The sequence below is a fragment of the Lupinus angustifolius genome, chromosome LG17 (assembly GCF_001865875.1).
Source record: "Lupinus angustifolius cultivar Tanjil chromosome LG17, LupAngTanjil_v1.0, whole genome shotgun sequence".
Classification (NCBI taxonomy): Eukaryota; Viridiplantae; Streptophyta; class Magnoliopsida; order Fabales; family Fabaceae; genus Lupinus; species Lupinus angustifolius.
This window is the reverse complement of record NC_032025.1, coordinates 20,349,581-20,362,946: the sequence shown is the minus strand read 5'-3', so window position 1 is coordinate 20,362,946 and position 13,366 is coordinate 20,349,581. Positions and strand designations below refer to the sequence as shown.

General features: G+C 32.6%; 2 protein-coding genes across 3 annotated transcripts in view; both read left to right on the top strand.

Moving 5' to 3' along the window:
* Positions 1-2,678, top strand: part of LOC109331544 (cyclin-dependent kinase 8-like) — a 12,599-nt gene extending 9,921 nt beyond the window's left edge. The window contains exons 16-18 of the mRNA XM_019566110.1: positions 906-1,058; positions 1,457-1,749; positions 2,454-2,678. Of these exons, the coding sequence (XP_019421655.1) occupies positions 906-1,058; positions 1,457-1,749; positions 2,454-2,530 (523 nt within the window). The 3' untranslated portion in view covers positions 2,531-2,678. The remainder of the gene's footprint in view (positions 1-905; positions 1,059-1,456; positions 1,750-2,453) is intronic.
* The window catches only part of LOC109331661 (DNA-directed RNA polymerase 1B, mitochondrial-like), a 16,768-nt gene continuing 11,035 nt past the window's right edge, over positions 7,634-13,366 (top strand). Inside the window, exons 1-5 of one of the 2 annotated variants that reach the window (XM_019566306.1) lie at positions 7,634-8,478; positions 9,072-9,332; positions 9,417-9,550; positions 9,648-9,714; positions 9,861-9,919. In XM_019566306.1, the coding sequence (XP_019421851.1) occupies positions 7,663-8,478; positions 9,072-9,332; positions 9,417-9,550; positions 9,648-9,714; positions 9,861-9,919 (1,337 nt within the window). In that variant the 5' untranslated portion in view covers positions 7,634-7,662. The remainder of the gene's footprint in view (positions 8,479-9,071; positions 9,333-9,416; positions 9,551-9,647; positions 9,715-9,860; positions 9,920-13,366) is intronic. The other variant, XM_019566305.1, reaches the window with a different exon arrangement.

The following is a 13,366-nucleotide window of genomic DNA, read 5'->3' as shown; positions in this document are numbered from 1 at the left end:
ATCACTTAACAACCACAAAATATAAATAAATGACATAACTTCACAACTCACTCTATAAAACAAATAAATTTAGAGTTTTAACATTTAACATCAATGAGTCAAAATTGTCTAATATGAATATTATACTTTTCTACCAAATCCTATCTTCAGACAGTACTCCAAGATTACACAAATGTCACTGAGATTACACACGAATGTTAGGAACCAAAATGTGTAATTTAAGTATGTCTTGGAAGCATGTGTCTTGAAGTGTTGAAGAAGAGTTAAAAAGATGGGTCATCCTTGTAATGAGTTTTTAAGTTTTTAAAAAAAAATATATATAAATGTGTATAAACTGGCCGGTTTAGTAAAATACCGGCCGGTTCACCGGTTCTGACCGGTTTTGACCGGTTTGGACCGTTTTTTGACCGGTTTTGACCGGTTTGATACTTGGCCGGTTCAACACCTGTACCGTACCGGTTAGGGGACCGGTTCACCGGTTTTCCGGTTGAACCGGCCGGTACGGTACGGTTTTAATAACTATGCCCGAAAGTCAATACACGATATTTATGCAATCTTATTGAGACCTTATTTTGCCAGGACACTTGGAGCAATATCTTATTACGGTCATTCTTGGTCCCCTTGTTAACGGTTTTAGATTTTTTAGGACAACTATTTTTTTGTCGTAGATATGCTATATGACCAAATGCGCTATCGTTCCATCCCTATAGCCATAGCTAAATGATGAAAGATGTCAAGTTGAAGTAGTATTAATTCCAATACAAGTTAGTTATACTAAATTCAACCAATTCGAAGTTGTATCAATCCTGAAGCTATTTTTTTTATATGAATCGTGAAGTTAATTATTAACCTAACATACTGTGATGATATTGATCTTCTTATCCATTATTTTAATTTCATTCCAGTGATGATCTTCTCCTGCAAGAGGATGGTTCAGATGAAAGCTCATTGACAACCGAGTTTGGAAGAGGTATGAATCTTGGTTCCACTGAACCATGGGTTAGATCGGGAAGGTTCAACCAGGTCTCTAGCACAAGCTCTCCATTAATCATACAGAGGTGGGTTATCTCCCGAATGTTTTACTCATATTCTGTTAGCATTACTTTCTCCACTTTTCTTGTGATATCCGATATACAGATCCTTGGTTGCGCCCTGGCTTGAATTGTTTATCGTGCTGATTATCTGCATCATTAGGTTAAGAATTTCAGACGAATATGATACCCTTATGATACAATATTTTTAGATAGGAAAAGAAAGAAAAACGATTTTCCCGCATCAGCATAACGAAACTTTTGAACGCGTCTCATACCAATGTAGATGGATAAGGCTCATCTAAAGTGAAGTTGTCTCTAAAGGGAGCAAGCAAAGGTGTATCCGCCGAGGCAAACTCACTCTAGAGGAGTCTTTTCCCATTACCATCATTCATCATCACTTATTGTCTTTTACTATGGTTCAGACAAAATGCAATAGGTCAAACATTTCCGAATGTCGAGATGAGTAGCCCTCCAATGCATGATCTTCAAGGAACATATAACATACCTTCTATGTCAAAGCCTTATCATCATATGCCTCATATTTCGCAAAATTCTCCAAGCCGATTTGGACACCAACCTGTTCAAAGATATTCACATGGTAGACCCCCTCATGGTGGTGATTGGAATCAAATCAAGGTTCAACCTCCTTCTGGATTCAGCTGTCCGGGCCAACGTTCTCCGAGGAATAACTCATTCACCAATAGTATGCCATGGGGTATGTATTTTTTTTGCCTTTTTATTCCTTTCATCATCTTTGTTTTCATGTTTTGGATGGAATTTTAGCTTCATATAGCATTTGTTCAAGCATTAGGGACCAAAATCCAATACCACAAAATTTAGTCCATATTTGTTCAAGCATTAGGGACCACAAATATCTAGTACAAAGATCGCAAATGTGGGTCAGAATAGTCCTCGTATTGGGTCATAAAAAATGTTAAAAATGACTAATTTGACCCGCATTTGATATTTTTGGGAATCATTTTGGGTTTTTTAATTTTTGAGGGACCAAAATACGTTTTTACTCCTAGTCCATATTAACTCAAATTTAATTTGAGTAAATGTTCATTGTGGTTCTTATAAATATTTTTAGTACCAATTTGATCTCTGAAAAAATAAAAATCTAGACTAGTACAAAGATCACGAATGTGGATCAGAATAGTCCCTATCCTCGGTCATAAAAAATGTTAAAAATGACTAATTTGGCCTGCATTTGATATCTTTGGGAACCATTTTGTGTTTTTCAATTTTTTAGAGACCAAATTGGTACACGCAAAAATTTCGAGGGATCAAAATATCGTTTTTACTCTTAATTTTATATTGCATGGTAACCATTTTAAGTTTTGAAGTTTTGAAATAATAATAATAAAGGGTTATTATGATATGACTATATGAAACTAATATTGGTAGGATATATTGTAGGGAGAAGAATGAATCCTTCTATGTCAAGTATACCTCCAACATCTCGTGCAAGAAATGATTATGCAAGTATAAACTAGCATTCACTTTAGGGGTACCCTTCAATGTATCTTTGATCATTTATTGTGCTTGTGACCATAAAATTAATTTCTTGTCCTAGTTTCTGCTTCATTTATTTGGGCATTGCTATTTGGTTATTGGTAATTAAAAGGGCACTAAATCTTCTTGTGCTTTATCAAATCTTTGCTTGGTTGTGTGCTAAACAATTATAATCTTCAATTTTGCAAAGTAAAAAATGTCTTAATTTTTGGATTAAAAAATTAAGAAAATAATATGTAAGGCATATTAAGTGAGAGTAATTATTGAAAGACTTGAAAATATGTATATATAGGGGATGTATCTAGTGAGAAAGACGCGGTTATATCAGAGTGAGAGGAATAATTCTCAGTCTTCGGATTAAAATTACGGGCTAAGATTAGAAGTTCTTTTCAAAACCCTCTTATCAGGAATGCATATCTATTCACCATTTCTAGTTTTGGTGGTATCTTTGTGTGATTTCATCTCCATTGTGTTGCAACCCACCTTGTGCCATCTTATCCATGTGTCTCATTTGTAACTCCCACAACAAATCTCAAGAATCACCCACTTTGCATTATTGATTTTTAGTTAGAAAGATATGATCTTTAATGAATTCTCCTTTGTTATTATAAATATGAACCAAGTTTATCGAGCTGCATAACGAATCGAGTTTTGAATGAATATCGAGTTGGTTCGGTTCATTGTAAGCCATATGTTTAAGTAAAACCTTTTGCCACCGATCCTTTGGCAGGTCCATTATCTCCCAACTCCCATTTTTTAAGAGTATTCATTTCTTTCATAACTCTTAATTTCTAGTTCAGATCATCTAGAGCTTTCTCAATGTTTCTAAGCACAAGCAGATTGATAATTTTACAAGTGAAAAGCTTAATTAAACCCTTAACTTTTGACTTTTTTTTTGGGATCTGGCAGCATATTATAGTATTATACTACTAGAACAACATATTGTTAGTAAATTTCCTTCGATTTAAGAATTCCTAAGTATTAGTTGGCACTCATTTACTGTTTTCGACATCGTCAACAAGTTTTTCAAGAGCGAAAATAGAATGTAAATTCGGATAAGGTAAACATTAAAGTAAAAAAATTCCTTAATAGACTAAAAGAATCTGAAAATTCAACACCTAAATAGACATCCGATTTATGTTATCTGATTTATCTTATCGTTTAAAACAACTTCTCCCTATAAAATATTTTGGCATATGCATGTCAAACATTAAAACCCTAACTATTTCAAGTAATGTTTATTTTTTCTCAGTTATGTCATTTTGTTGAGGAATGTTAGGGTCAATAGAGGGATTTTTATTTTTGTGTCAAAATGATTTTCAATCACATTGAAGAAATTCTAAAACTAATTTGTTACATCATATTTATTACGTATTAAATATACAAACCATCTTTTTCAAAATTGAGTTGTGATGTTTGGTGATCCCCAAATATCAATGTGAATCATTTTTTTAAGAGAAAATATGTATGCATTGACAGTGTATGAGTTTTATACATTGTCATTGTATTATTACCGTCAATTTTTTATTATTGTTGACTTTTCAGAAAATATAATCCAAATGAACGGTGATGATGAAGTGCATGTATATAAATCTTTACACTTTCAGTGTATACATTTTACACTCTTAGTATTCTTAAATAAAGATAGAAGTAAGTGCTTGAGATATTAAAAACTAGGATGTCTAATTCTCTCATGAAAATTGAGTTTAAAATATATGCATTATTAGTGTAGAATTTTTTACATTGTTAATACGTGATTCACTATTAATTTGTATTATTTTTATTTGAGAGTCAGTGTTTATTAACATATGAATGATAAATAATTTGTTGACAGTATAAAAAATACTTAAAAGCCTTGAAAATAAGTATTTTTAAATATATATTAGATGTTTACATCCAGTCTCAATATAGAAAAACAAGTAGAGAAAAAGGAATCACAAATCCCTTAAAATTAAATGTATAATTAATAAACATATTGTCCTAACTTGAACTAGCTTATTAATTACAAGATATTTATAATGATTACTATAAGATATTCTCTCCATTGATTGAGATATTATGTTCACACAATCAAGAAAGAAACTAGAACATTTAGAAAAATGAATTTTTATCATTGAATTTTATTTGATCAAGGAAAATTAAAAGATAAATATATATGATTATTAAGTAATAGATTTAATTTTAATCATTTATGCATGATTACATTGTAAATAAGTTGATATTAGTAATATCACGTCTTACCAAAGTGTTTTAACTGAATATGCCCTTATTGTAAGATGTAAAATGTTGAATTATCTTGATAAATATGCTTTATTTTGTACCCAAAAAATATATGCTTTATTTGTTTTTAATTCCTACAACCACATGTGATGTACGTGAGTAAGGATCCTCTCCATTAATGAGAGATAAATACTACAAAAAAATAAAGAAAACAAAGATATTGTAAGATATTTTTATCCTTTTATATACAATAGAATAACATTTTTACCATTAAAAATACATATAAAGTCATATATTTGTTTCTTCATTAACGGATAGGATGGTTGTTTGATCTACTTAATAATGTTGTATGGTTTTTTATTTGCCATGTCAATACTTAAAATAGTCTTTGCCTGATTGATAAACTAACTAAAGACTTATAAGTTAAGTGACAACTTATACATTAATTGAAAGCATATAAATTAGAAGTTAAGAGTTGAGACCTAATTTACGTTGATTGAATTCAATTATTTGATAAGATAAGTAACAGGTATAAAATGAATTAAGCACACAACTCATAATCCCATCATTTACCTTAAGTAATGTCCAAACACCAACAAAAAGTTTATGGAGCACGTGATGATAACCTCAAGGGGTTTGCCTAAGAATTAGGACCGCGTTAGCTTGAAATCTTGGGCTTTTTAAGTTGTAATTCGGTTTTGGTGAATTATGGGAAATTTTGGGTTGTTTTGGTGAGAGAAATGGAAAAGATTAGAAGGGGGAAACGTCATAAGCAAAAATGCTTGATAAGCTTGTCTTATTCGCCACAAGCTAGAAAGCTTGATAAGAATTTGTTAATGGTGGTCACAACCAACCTAGGGTTTTTAGAAGAAATGCTCTCAACTAAAACAACTCAAATTTAATCAAAATTCAACTTAACTGATAATTCAATATCATAAATAGGCAATCTGAATGTCTTGGGCTGAAATAAAGACTAAGTCCTAATTAACTTGCATAATGAAAAATCCCAATTAAAACTTAGGCTAAAAATATATATGAAATAATAATGTAACCCCTAATTAAATCATGTAAATGGTTGAGTTGTGGTGGCTTGCTCCTATTTTTAAGGGATTTGAATCTGATCGAATTTTAGTTGATAGGAAATAAATTATCTCCTCAACAAACCATATTGAAGTTATCTTCCCCTCTTTAGCTTTGATTTATCCCTTTTGGCCAACCGAAATGATGATAGCTTTCCCTTGAATTTCTCCAACCGTGTTGCTTGAAGATAGATTAGATTTGAGCAATTTGAAATACGTAAATCTTTTACTAACCGTGTGGATTGATTCCAATCTGATTTAAGCATATATATTGTACTAAATCTCATTCCTTATCTCTAGGCCTTGCCATTCCATCATTCTAGCCATGACTAGTTACCCTTGAACCTAGGTGAATTACTTGATCATGAATCTGGACCATGTTATATATGAATTTCAACCCACATTACATGAATTAAATACTAATATTTTTGACATCAAATAAACTAAACTCCTAAGACTATATGAGAATGTAATCTCATTTATTTGATTCAATGGAAATAAAATAAACCTAAGTAGAAAATGACTTAAGGACATGAATGTTCTTCTCACATACCCTCTCCTGCGTCAATTGTGTTCTTTGAGACTTTAAGGACTCTTGCCTTGGCCTTGACCCTAGTTGTAGGACCATCATGACTTCTCTTACCCTTAGGATCAAATGCTACTCTAAGAGGATTTACATAAGCAAGAATAATCTATCATATATTAAATTTATTTTTTAAACCTATTAAACAATTCCACATTAATGTTTTGGTGGCTAGTTAGACCTTAACCCATATTAAGTTTAAGGAAAAACTGCCATATTTATAAGAGTAGAGAAGCAACATTTTTCTCTCTCTCCAAAGTTGAGAAGAAAGAAAAGAGAAAATATATGTATTTTCATTCACCATTTTAAAATAATGTTTTTTTTAACATTTCTTCATTTTAGGGTTATTTTCCCCCTAAAAATAATATTATTATTTTTGCCTTCCAAATTAACAAAACAATATTCATTCATTTTCTCATCACTTTCTTTTTCATCAGCTCATTTCTTTACACTTTCTTCTTTACGATCAAACAAAACACATAAAATGTTTGTACACAAATTTAACATTATCCACCATGGCAATAATATTAATAATGTTAACCCTCACTTAAATGAGGCTCAACTCTCAAATCAATAAATATATAACTTATTAGTTTCAATATTTGGGAGATTAGTTCTAAGCTTAATATGTCCTTTGGTTGAGGTGCACGTCTAGTGTCCTCGCCTCTAGGTACCTAAGATGTTGGGTGATTTAACAAATTGGTAGGAGTCAAGCATGACATCATCCATGATATTATTGAATCTTCTTTTACTATAAGGTAAGTTAGTCTCACTCAATATAAATAGTGGAGATCGTACGCATGAAGTACATTACATCGAGCATCTTTTTACTCTTTCTAGCTATTTTTTGTTCTCTATAATTATTAGTTTGAATGTCAAAGTCCATTTTCAAGTACAAACTAAATGTAGTCCAAAGCCGACTTCAACCCGACAAAACAATATTAATGCCATCTCATTCATTACTCCGTTCGTAGAGATGAAACCAACAAAAATCATCTAAAATGCTTCATCTTATCATTCATGACTTCAACTACAACCTTATTACCAAACCTACCAATCCAAGATATTTGGATCTATAGGTAGAAACACTAATAATGTTACCCATTTTCCACATTGAATTAGTGAAAATAAAAACAAAAACAAAAAAGTAAAACGGATATAAATTTCGGGTTTCGGGTTTGGGTCAAACCCGAATAGAGTGAAAGAAGAAAAGAAACAATGGCGTAGGTTTATGAAAGGGTTTTACAGAAGCTGCTATTTCTCTCTCTCTCTCTCTCTCTCTCTCTCTCTCTCTCTCTCTCCTTTGAAACAAGAAATGTGGTTCACCTTAGCAAAACGTGCTTGTTCAAAGCACTTAAAGTTACTCTCTAATTCCCTTAGATTTTCTCACCCAAACCCAATTTCTCTATACCCATTTCATGGTTCCAATAAAGTTGAAATCTTTACTTCAATAAACCAACTGGGTCAATCCAAATTCATGTTTTCTCAATACCCTTTTGATTCCTCTTTGAAAAAATCCATATCATGTAGTAGAACTTACTCTACCATAGCTGAGGCAATTGAATCAGAAGATGATATTTTGTTAGAAGATGAAATTTTGAATGAACAAAATGGTAAACAAAATCATCAGAATCAGAATCATGAGCATAATAATAATCTTCAGAACATTAGCTACAAGTACAAGGTTCTTAAGAGGAGGCAGATAAAGATGGAGACTGAAGCATGGGAAGAAGCAGCAAGAGAGTATGAAGAAATGTTGCAAGAAATGAGAGAGCAAAAGCTTGCGCCGAGTTTGCCTTATGTGAAGTCATTGTTCCTCGGTTGGTTTGAGCCGTTAAGGAATGCTATTGCTGCTGAGCAAGAGCTTTGTAAAGAACCTAAGCATAGGTTGACCCATGCTCCATTTTTTAACGAGTTGCCGCCGGATAAGATGGCTGTGATTACAATGCATAAGTTGATGGGATTGTTGATGACAAGTAGTAATGGTGTAGGGAGTACCAGGGTCATCCAAGCTGCTTGTCAAATAGGTGAAGCCATTGAACATGAGGTATATTCTATAATTTATATGTATTATTATTCGAATCGAAATCGATGAATTGTTATGTTGCTGAACCACATTATGTATTTTGCATGTTTTCGTATTACATATGGAGATTATAAGTTAGTTTGGTGTTTGGTAGAGGGGCTTGTTTTATAATAAGGTACAAGCTTATAAGCTCGTATTTGATTAACTACTTGAGGTAACTTATGAGCTTATATAAGTTAGGGGCTTCTTTCGTTTTACAACTAATTATACCGAACATTTTCAATTCGCTTAATCCGTATGTCATCTCTCAACTTTTAGCTCCTAGCTTATTAGCCTCTAGGTAGTTATACCAAATAGAGCTTACATGGGTTTGCCTAGTTTGGTGATACAAATTTTATTTCTTGCTTCTTTGAACAAGTAATTTACTGCTGAAAGTTAATTTATGTGTACCTTTGCAATAATCTAGCATGGTTATACATAGTGTTTCTTCCCTCATGTCACTCAAATTAATTTTTGGTAAAGAACATGGTCAATTGTAGTTGCTAGTTAGATGCCACTATTGTTATTTCACAAAATTGAAGTGTTCAGAAATTCCACTCTTGTATGTGGATTAGGCTAGAATATACCGATTTATGGAGGAGACGAAGAAGAAAAAGGATAAGAGATCAATCACTGCCAATCCTGATGAAGAATCTGATATTGGACTCACAGAAAGAGGTAAACTGACTGAAGAGAAAGAGAAAATGGTCAAAGATCAGCAGAGACTTAGGAAAAAGGTTGCTAGTCTAATAAAAAAACAGAAGAAGCAACAAGCGATGGGAATAGTTCGGGGAGTAGATGACCGGAAGCCTTGGGGACAGGAAGGGCAAGTAAAGGTTTGTCATATTTGTATTGTACCTATGAACAGTAAAATGTTTCTTCTTTTCATGTTACGACAACACAGCTATTGTTCTTTCCAGGTTGGCTCTCGTTTGGTGCAACTGTTAATAGAAACCGCCTACATACAACCGCCGGCTAATCAGTCTGCTGATAGTCCACCAGATATATACCCTGCATTTAAGCATTCTCTTAAAACAGTTTCAACTGATTCACAGTGAGATTGATAGTATCTCTGTTTCATCTCTATCGTAATCAATATCTTTGCATTTAAATAATTTTCTTTTATTTCTTGAATACTTTTGCTTGAATAGGAACGGAAGCAGGAGATACGGTGTTATTGAATGTGACCCTCTCGTGCTAAAGGGCATTGAGAAGACTGTAAGTGATCTGTTATATTCTAGAAATTGTTTGTACTTGAATTCATGTCCACATTTCTTTAAGTAGGTTACTAGAAAAACTTGCGGTTTTGTCATGCATAAATTTGTGAGACTGATGCTAACATCAAATTGTGTTTACATCAACAGGCCAGGCACATGGTCATCCCCTACATGCCAATGTTGGTGCCACCTATTAATTGGACAGGGTACTTCATCTACATATACAAATTATTTTATTTTTCATTAACTGTAAAGCCTCTACGGATTTTTTCGATGTTAGCTTAGTCAATTTGGCTTGGCAGTGCTTTAATTTAGATATCAATTTGAATCACGAGAAGAAATTCAAGCATCTTATTAATTTGCTGTTCCAATGTTTTAATAAGTTTGGTTTTTAATCAAATCATATTGGCCTACAACTAGGGCTTGCAATGAGCTAACCTGTCAACCAAATCTGATAAAATAAAAAAGCCATTCGTCGATCAAAAAGAGAGAAGGGTTCAAACCCTTGGTAGTTCATAGATATACACACCCAAATACATATAACACACACAAATATATATATATATATATATATATATATATATATCTGTGTGTGTGTATAGAACAGTACACTGTACTATTTGAATATATATACACCAAAACATACATTACATACACCAAAACATACATTACAATGAAAATTGAATTCCCTAAGCTACAATCTATACCTATACTAAAATCTATACATTGAATTCTCTAAACTACTGTTTAACAGTAAATACATAATTTGACAAATCTTCCCTAATCTTTTTGACTTGGTCATCTGTGTATATATCTCCATCAAACTATACTGGAGCTGGTCACTATTGAATGATCTACTAAATGTTCTCCTTCATTAAGTTCAGCACGAAATAGCCACAATCTTTATTGTTTTTTTGGCAGGGGTTTATAATTAAAATCAAGTAAACATATAAGTATAACCTTAATTGAAATATTAATACACTACACATTTAATTGTTTGAGATTATTTTTGTGCCAATACCTTTAATGAGTCCATTTGACATGAGACGATGTTTTTCTAGAATGAATACATGCTTTGTAAATTTGTACCCCATAAACAATAGTAAATATACTTAACTACTAAACACCTAGGAAAGTAAAAATTTACTTAAAAGTATAAATGAGTTGTCCACTTACCTACTAAAAGTTTCTTTCATAGCGGTGTACTTATTCAGATCACCATGTTTCAATGAGCCAAAGTAGGATACTTCTTCCTCGATGCGATTATTTGCAATCAAAAGCCAATTTTTCCTAACAAAACATATGCCCACGGTTAGGAAACGTTAAGCACAATATTAAAAGTTGCAAGAAACATATGCAAACATACAAAAAATCAATTAAAAAATTTTCATCCGGTATTAAAAGGTGCATGAAATAAATATGCAGCTTCTTTATTATTGATGAGAGCATTTGCAACATGTTTTGTTTGGTCCTCGATCTCCGTTTTGTCATTGTCGCTACTCGTCACTAAAGTGGTACCATGTGGGGATATGAACATCACCCTCCATTTATCATTCATAATAAAGTTGTCATATAAGTACCTAATATATATAACACAAATATTAGTTAATTATAACAATGCAAATGATTAAATGCAAAAGGGAGAAGTTAAGAAAACATAGTTTCCCTTATATATACACATATAGCAGTTGCACCTATCCAGTCATGTTCATATACATCCCTAACTTCATTCATGCTAATGAATTATTGGATATCATTTCTGAAGACTTCCTTGGGAAATGATATCGTCATTATAACACCTTCTTCCAACTTTTGTACATGCTCAAACATCTCAGTGAAGTACTTGGCCTTTTTGGCGGAGCTCACATCCCCTGAAGATGACTTAGTAGACTTTACCAGCTTAGTTTTTTGCTTTTTAACCTTAGACTTCACAACTTTGGCGTTTTTCAATAGATGTTGTTCTACTATGCGAGGGGATATCGTTGAGCAATCTAACTCTTTCTCACTAGGCCTAGAGTGTACATTTTCTTGAAATATTCTATACAAAACATATCAATTATAGATCAAGATATACATAATATGAGTGAACATAAGGTGAAAATCATACCTAAGAAGGAACTACATGTACAAGATCCATTGGCCAAGTCACATAAGTGCCTATAGCCCTTCACAATGTCAAGATATCCTCATCGAGAGGAATTGGTAGCAATGGATCATCATCGATTACAATATCAATCGAGAATTTCATATGATGGGGTGGAATAGTTGAATTATGCAGCATACAATCTGATGAGTTGTACACTTTACCAACACCCACTACTCGGTTAGATGTGATATCCAGGAAAAGTTTGCAAGTACTGATTCACTATATGTTAGTTAAAACATATAATTAGTTTATGACTATAATGAAAACATATATAGTTAAAACATATAATCAATTTACCCTAGGAATGCAAACGGGGATGAGAATGTTGTGAGGAGCATTGGTGCAACAATCATTGATGCTTGAAGGAATAGTGGCAAAAGCTTGTCATTGCCACTCAGCTCCCTTTAGTTTCACTGATTGTTCGAAGTCATTGAACCGTTCCATGTGGGTATCCAATTGATTTTGCATCCGATTCATTTTGGCTTTGGTTGCTCGCTTTGGATGGGGTACAAATGTTCATTTCCTTACCCCAAATCCTGCATCCTAGATATGGGAAAAGTACTCAGGCACTCTTAGTGCCTTATCTAGTACCATCTGACTATCCGAGGTCTGTAGCTCCGCCTTATTTTCTTTTAGGGAAACTTGACACATCAATAAAACTAATTATTGACATTCATAATTAAAGTATGGAAATCAAGTTTAGTTAAATGATCGATTAGCACTTACAACACAATTTACCACTTCTTGAACTTGTTAATGATCGATAACACCATCCTTGTTCTTACGGGCATCCAACCATAGAATACTGAGGTCTACTGCATGTTCAGTCAAGGGTGTATCATTTTGTTCCAGCTACCAAAACATAACCAATAATAATGTAATTAGATATATGGATATAAAACATAACCAACAATGTACTTACAAATTAACAATACTTACAAGTTTTTCCTCGATTCCTCTATACCCCGCTCGAGAAGCTCGGTATGGATAGAAAGGTTGAGATGTCTTCTTGTGGTTTCATTACTTATTTTCTACAAAAACAAACAAAATTAACATCAACAATCATATATATGTATATACAATAGCATAAATAAGAATAAAGTCAGTACCAAAATGATGATTTTACCAAGAAAGGATTGTCTTCTATGCATGTAGTGACAAAAGCCTTCTAATCCTCATATTCAATGACAATTACATATTTGGTTAGAGGTTTAAGTTTGACATTACCATCAACATCTTTGATACATTTTCCTGCATCAGTTCTGAATTGTCGGAAAGGCTTATCAGCAAATTTAAGGATATGGTCCTCACCTCAACATCAAAAGTTGATTGAAAACACAAAAATATAAAACAAGTAAATACATTGCATGCATGAAAGCATATACCTTGTATGAATACACATAAATGCATATATATTGCATGAAAGCATATACATTCATGAAAGCATATACATTGCATGAAAGCAAATACATTACATGAAAACACAAACACATTGCATGAAAACACA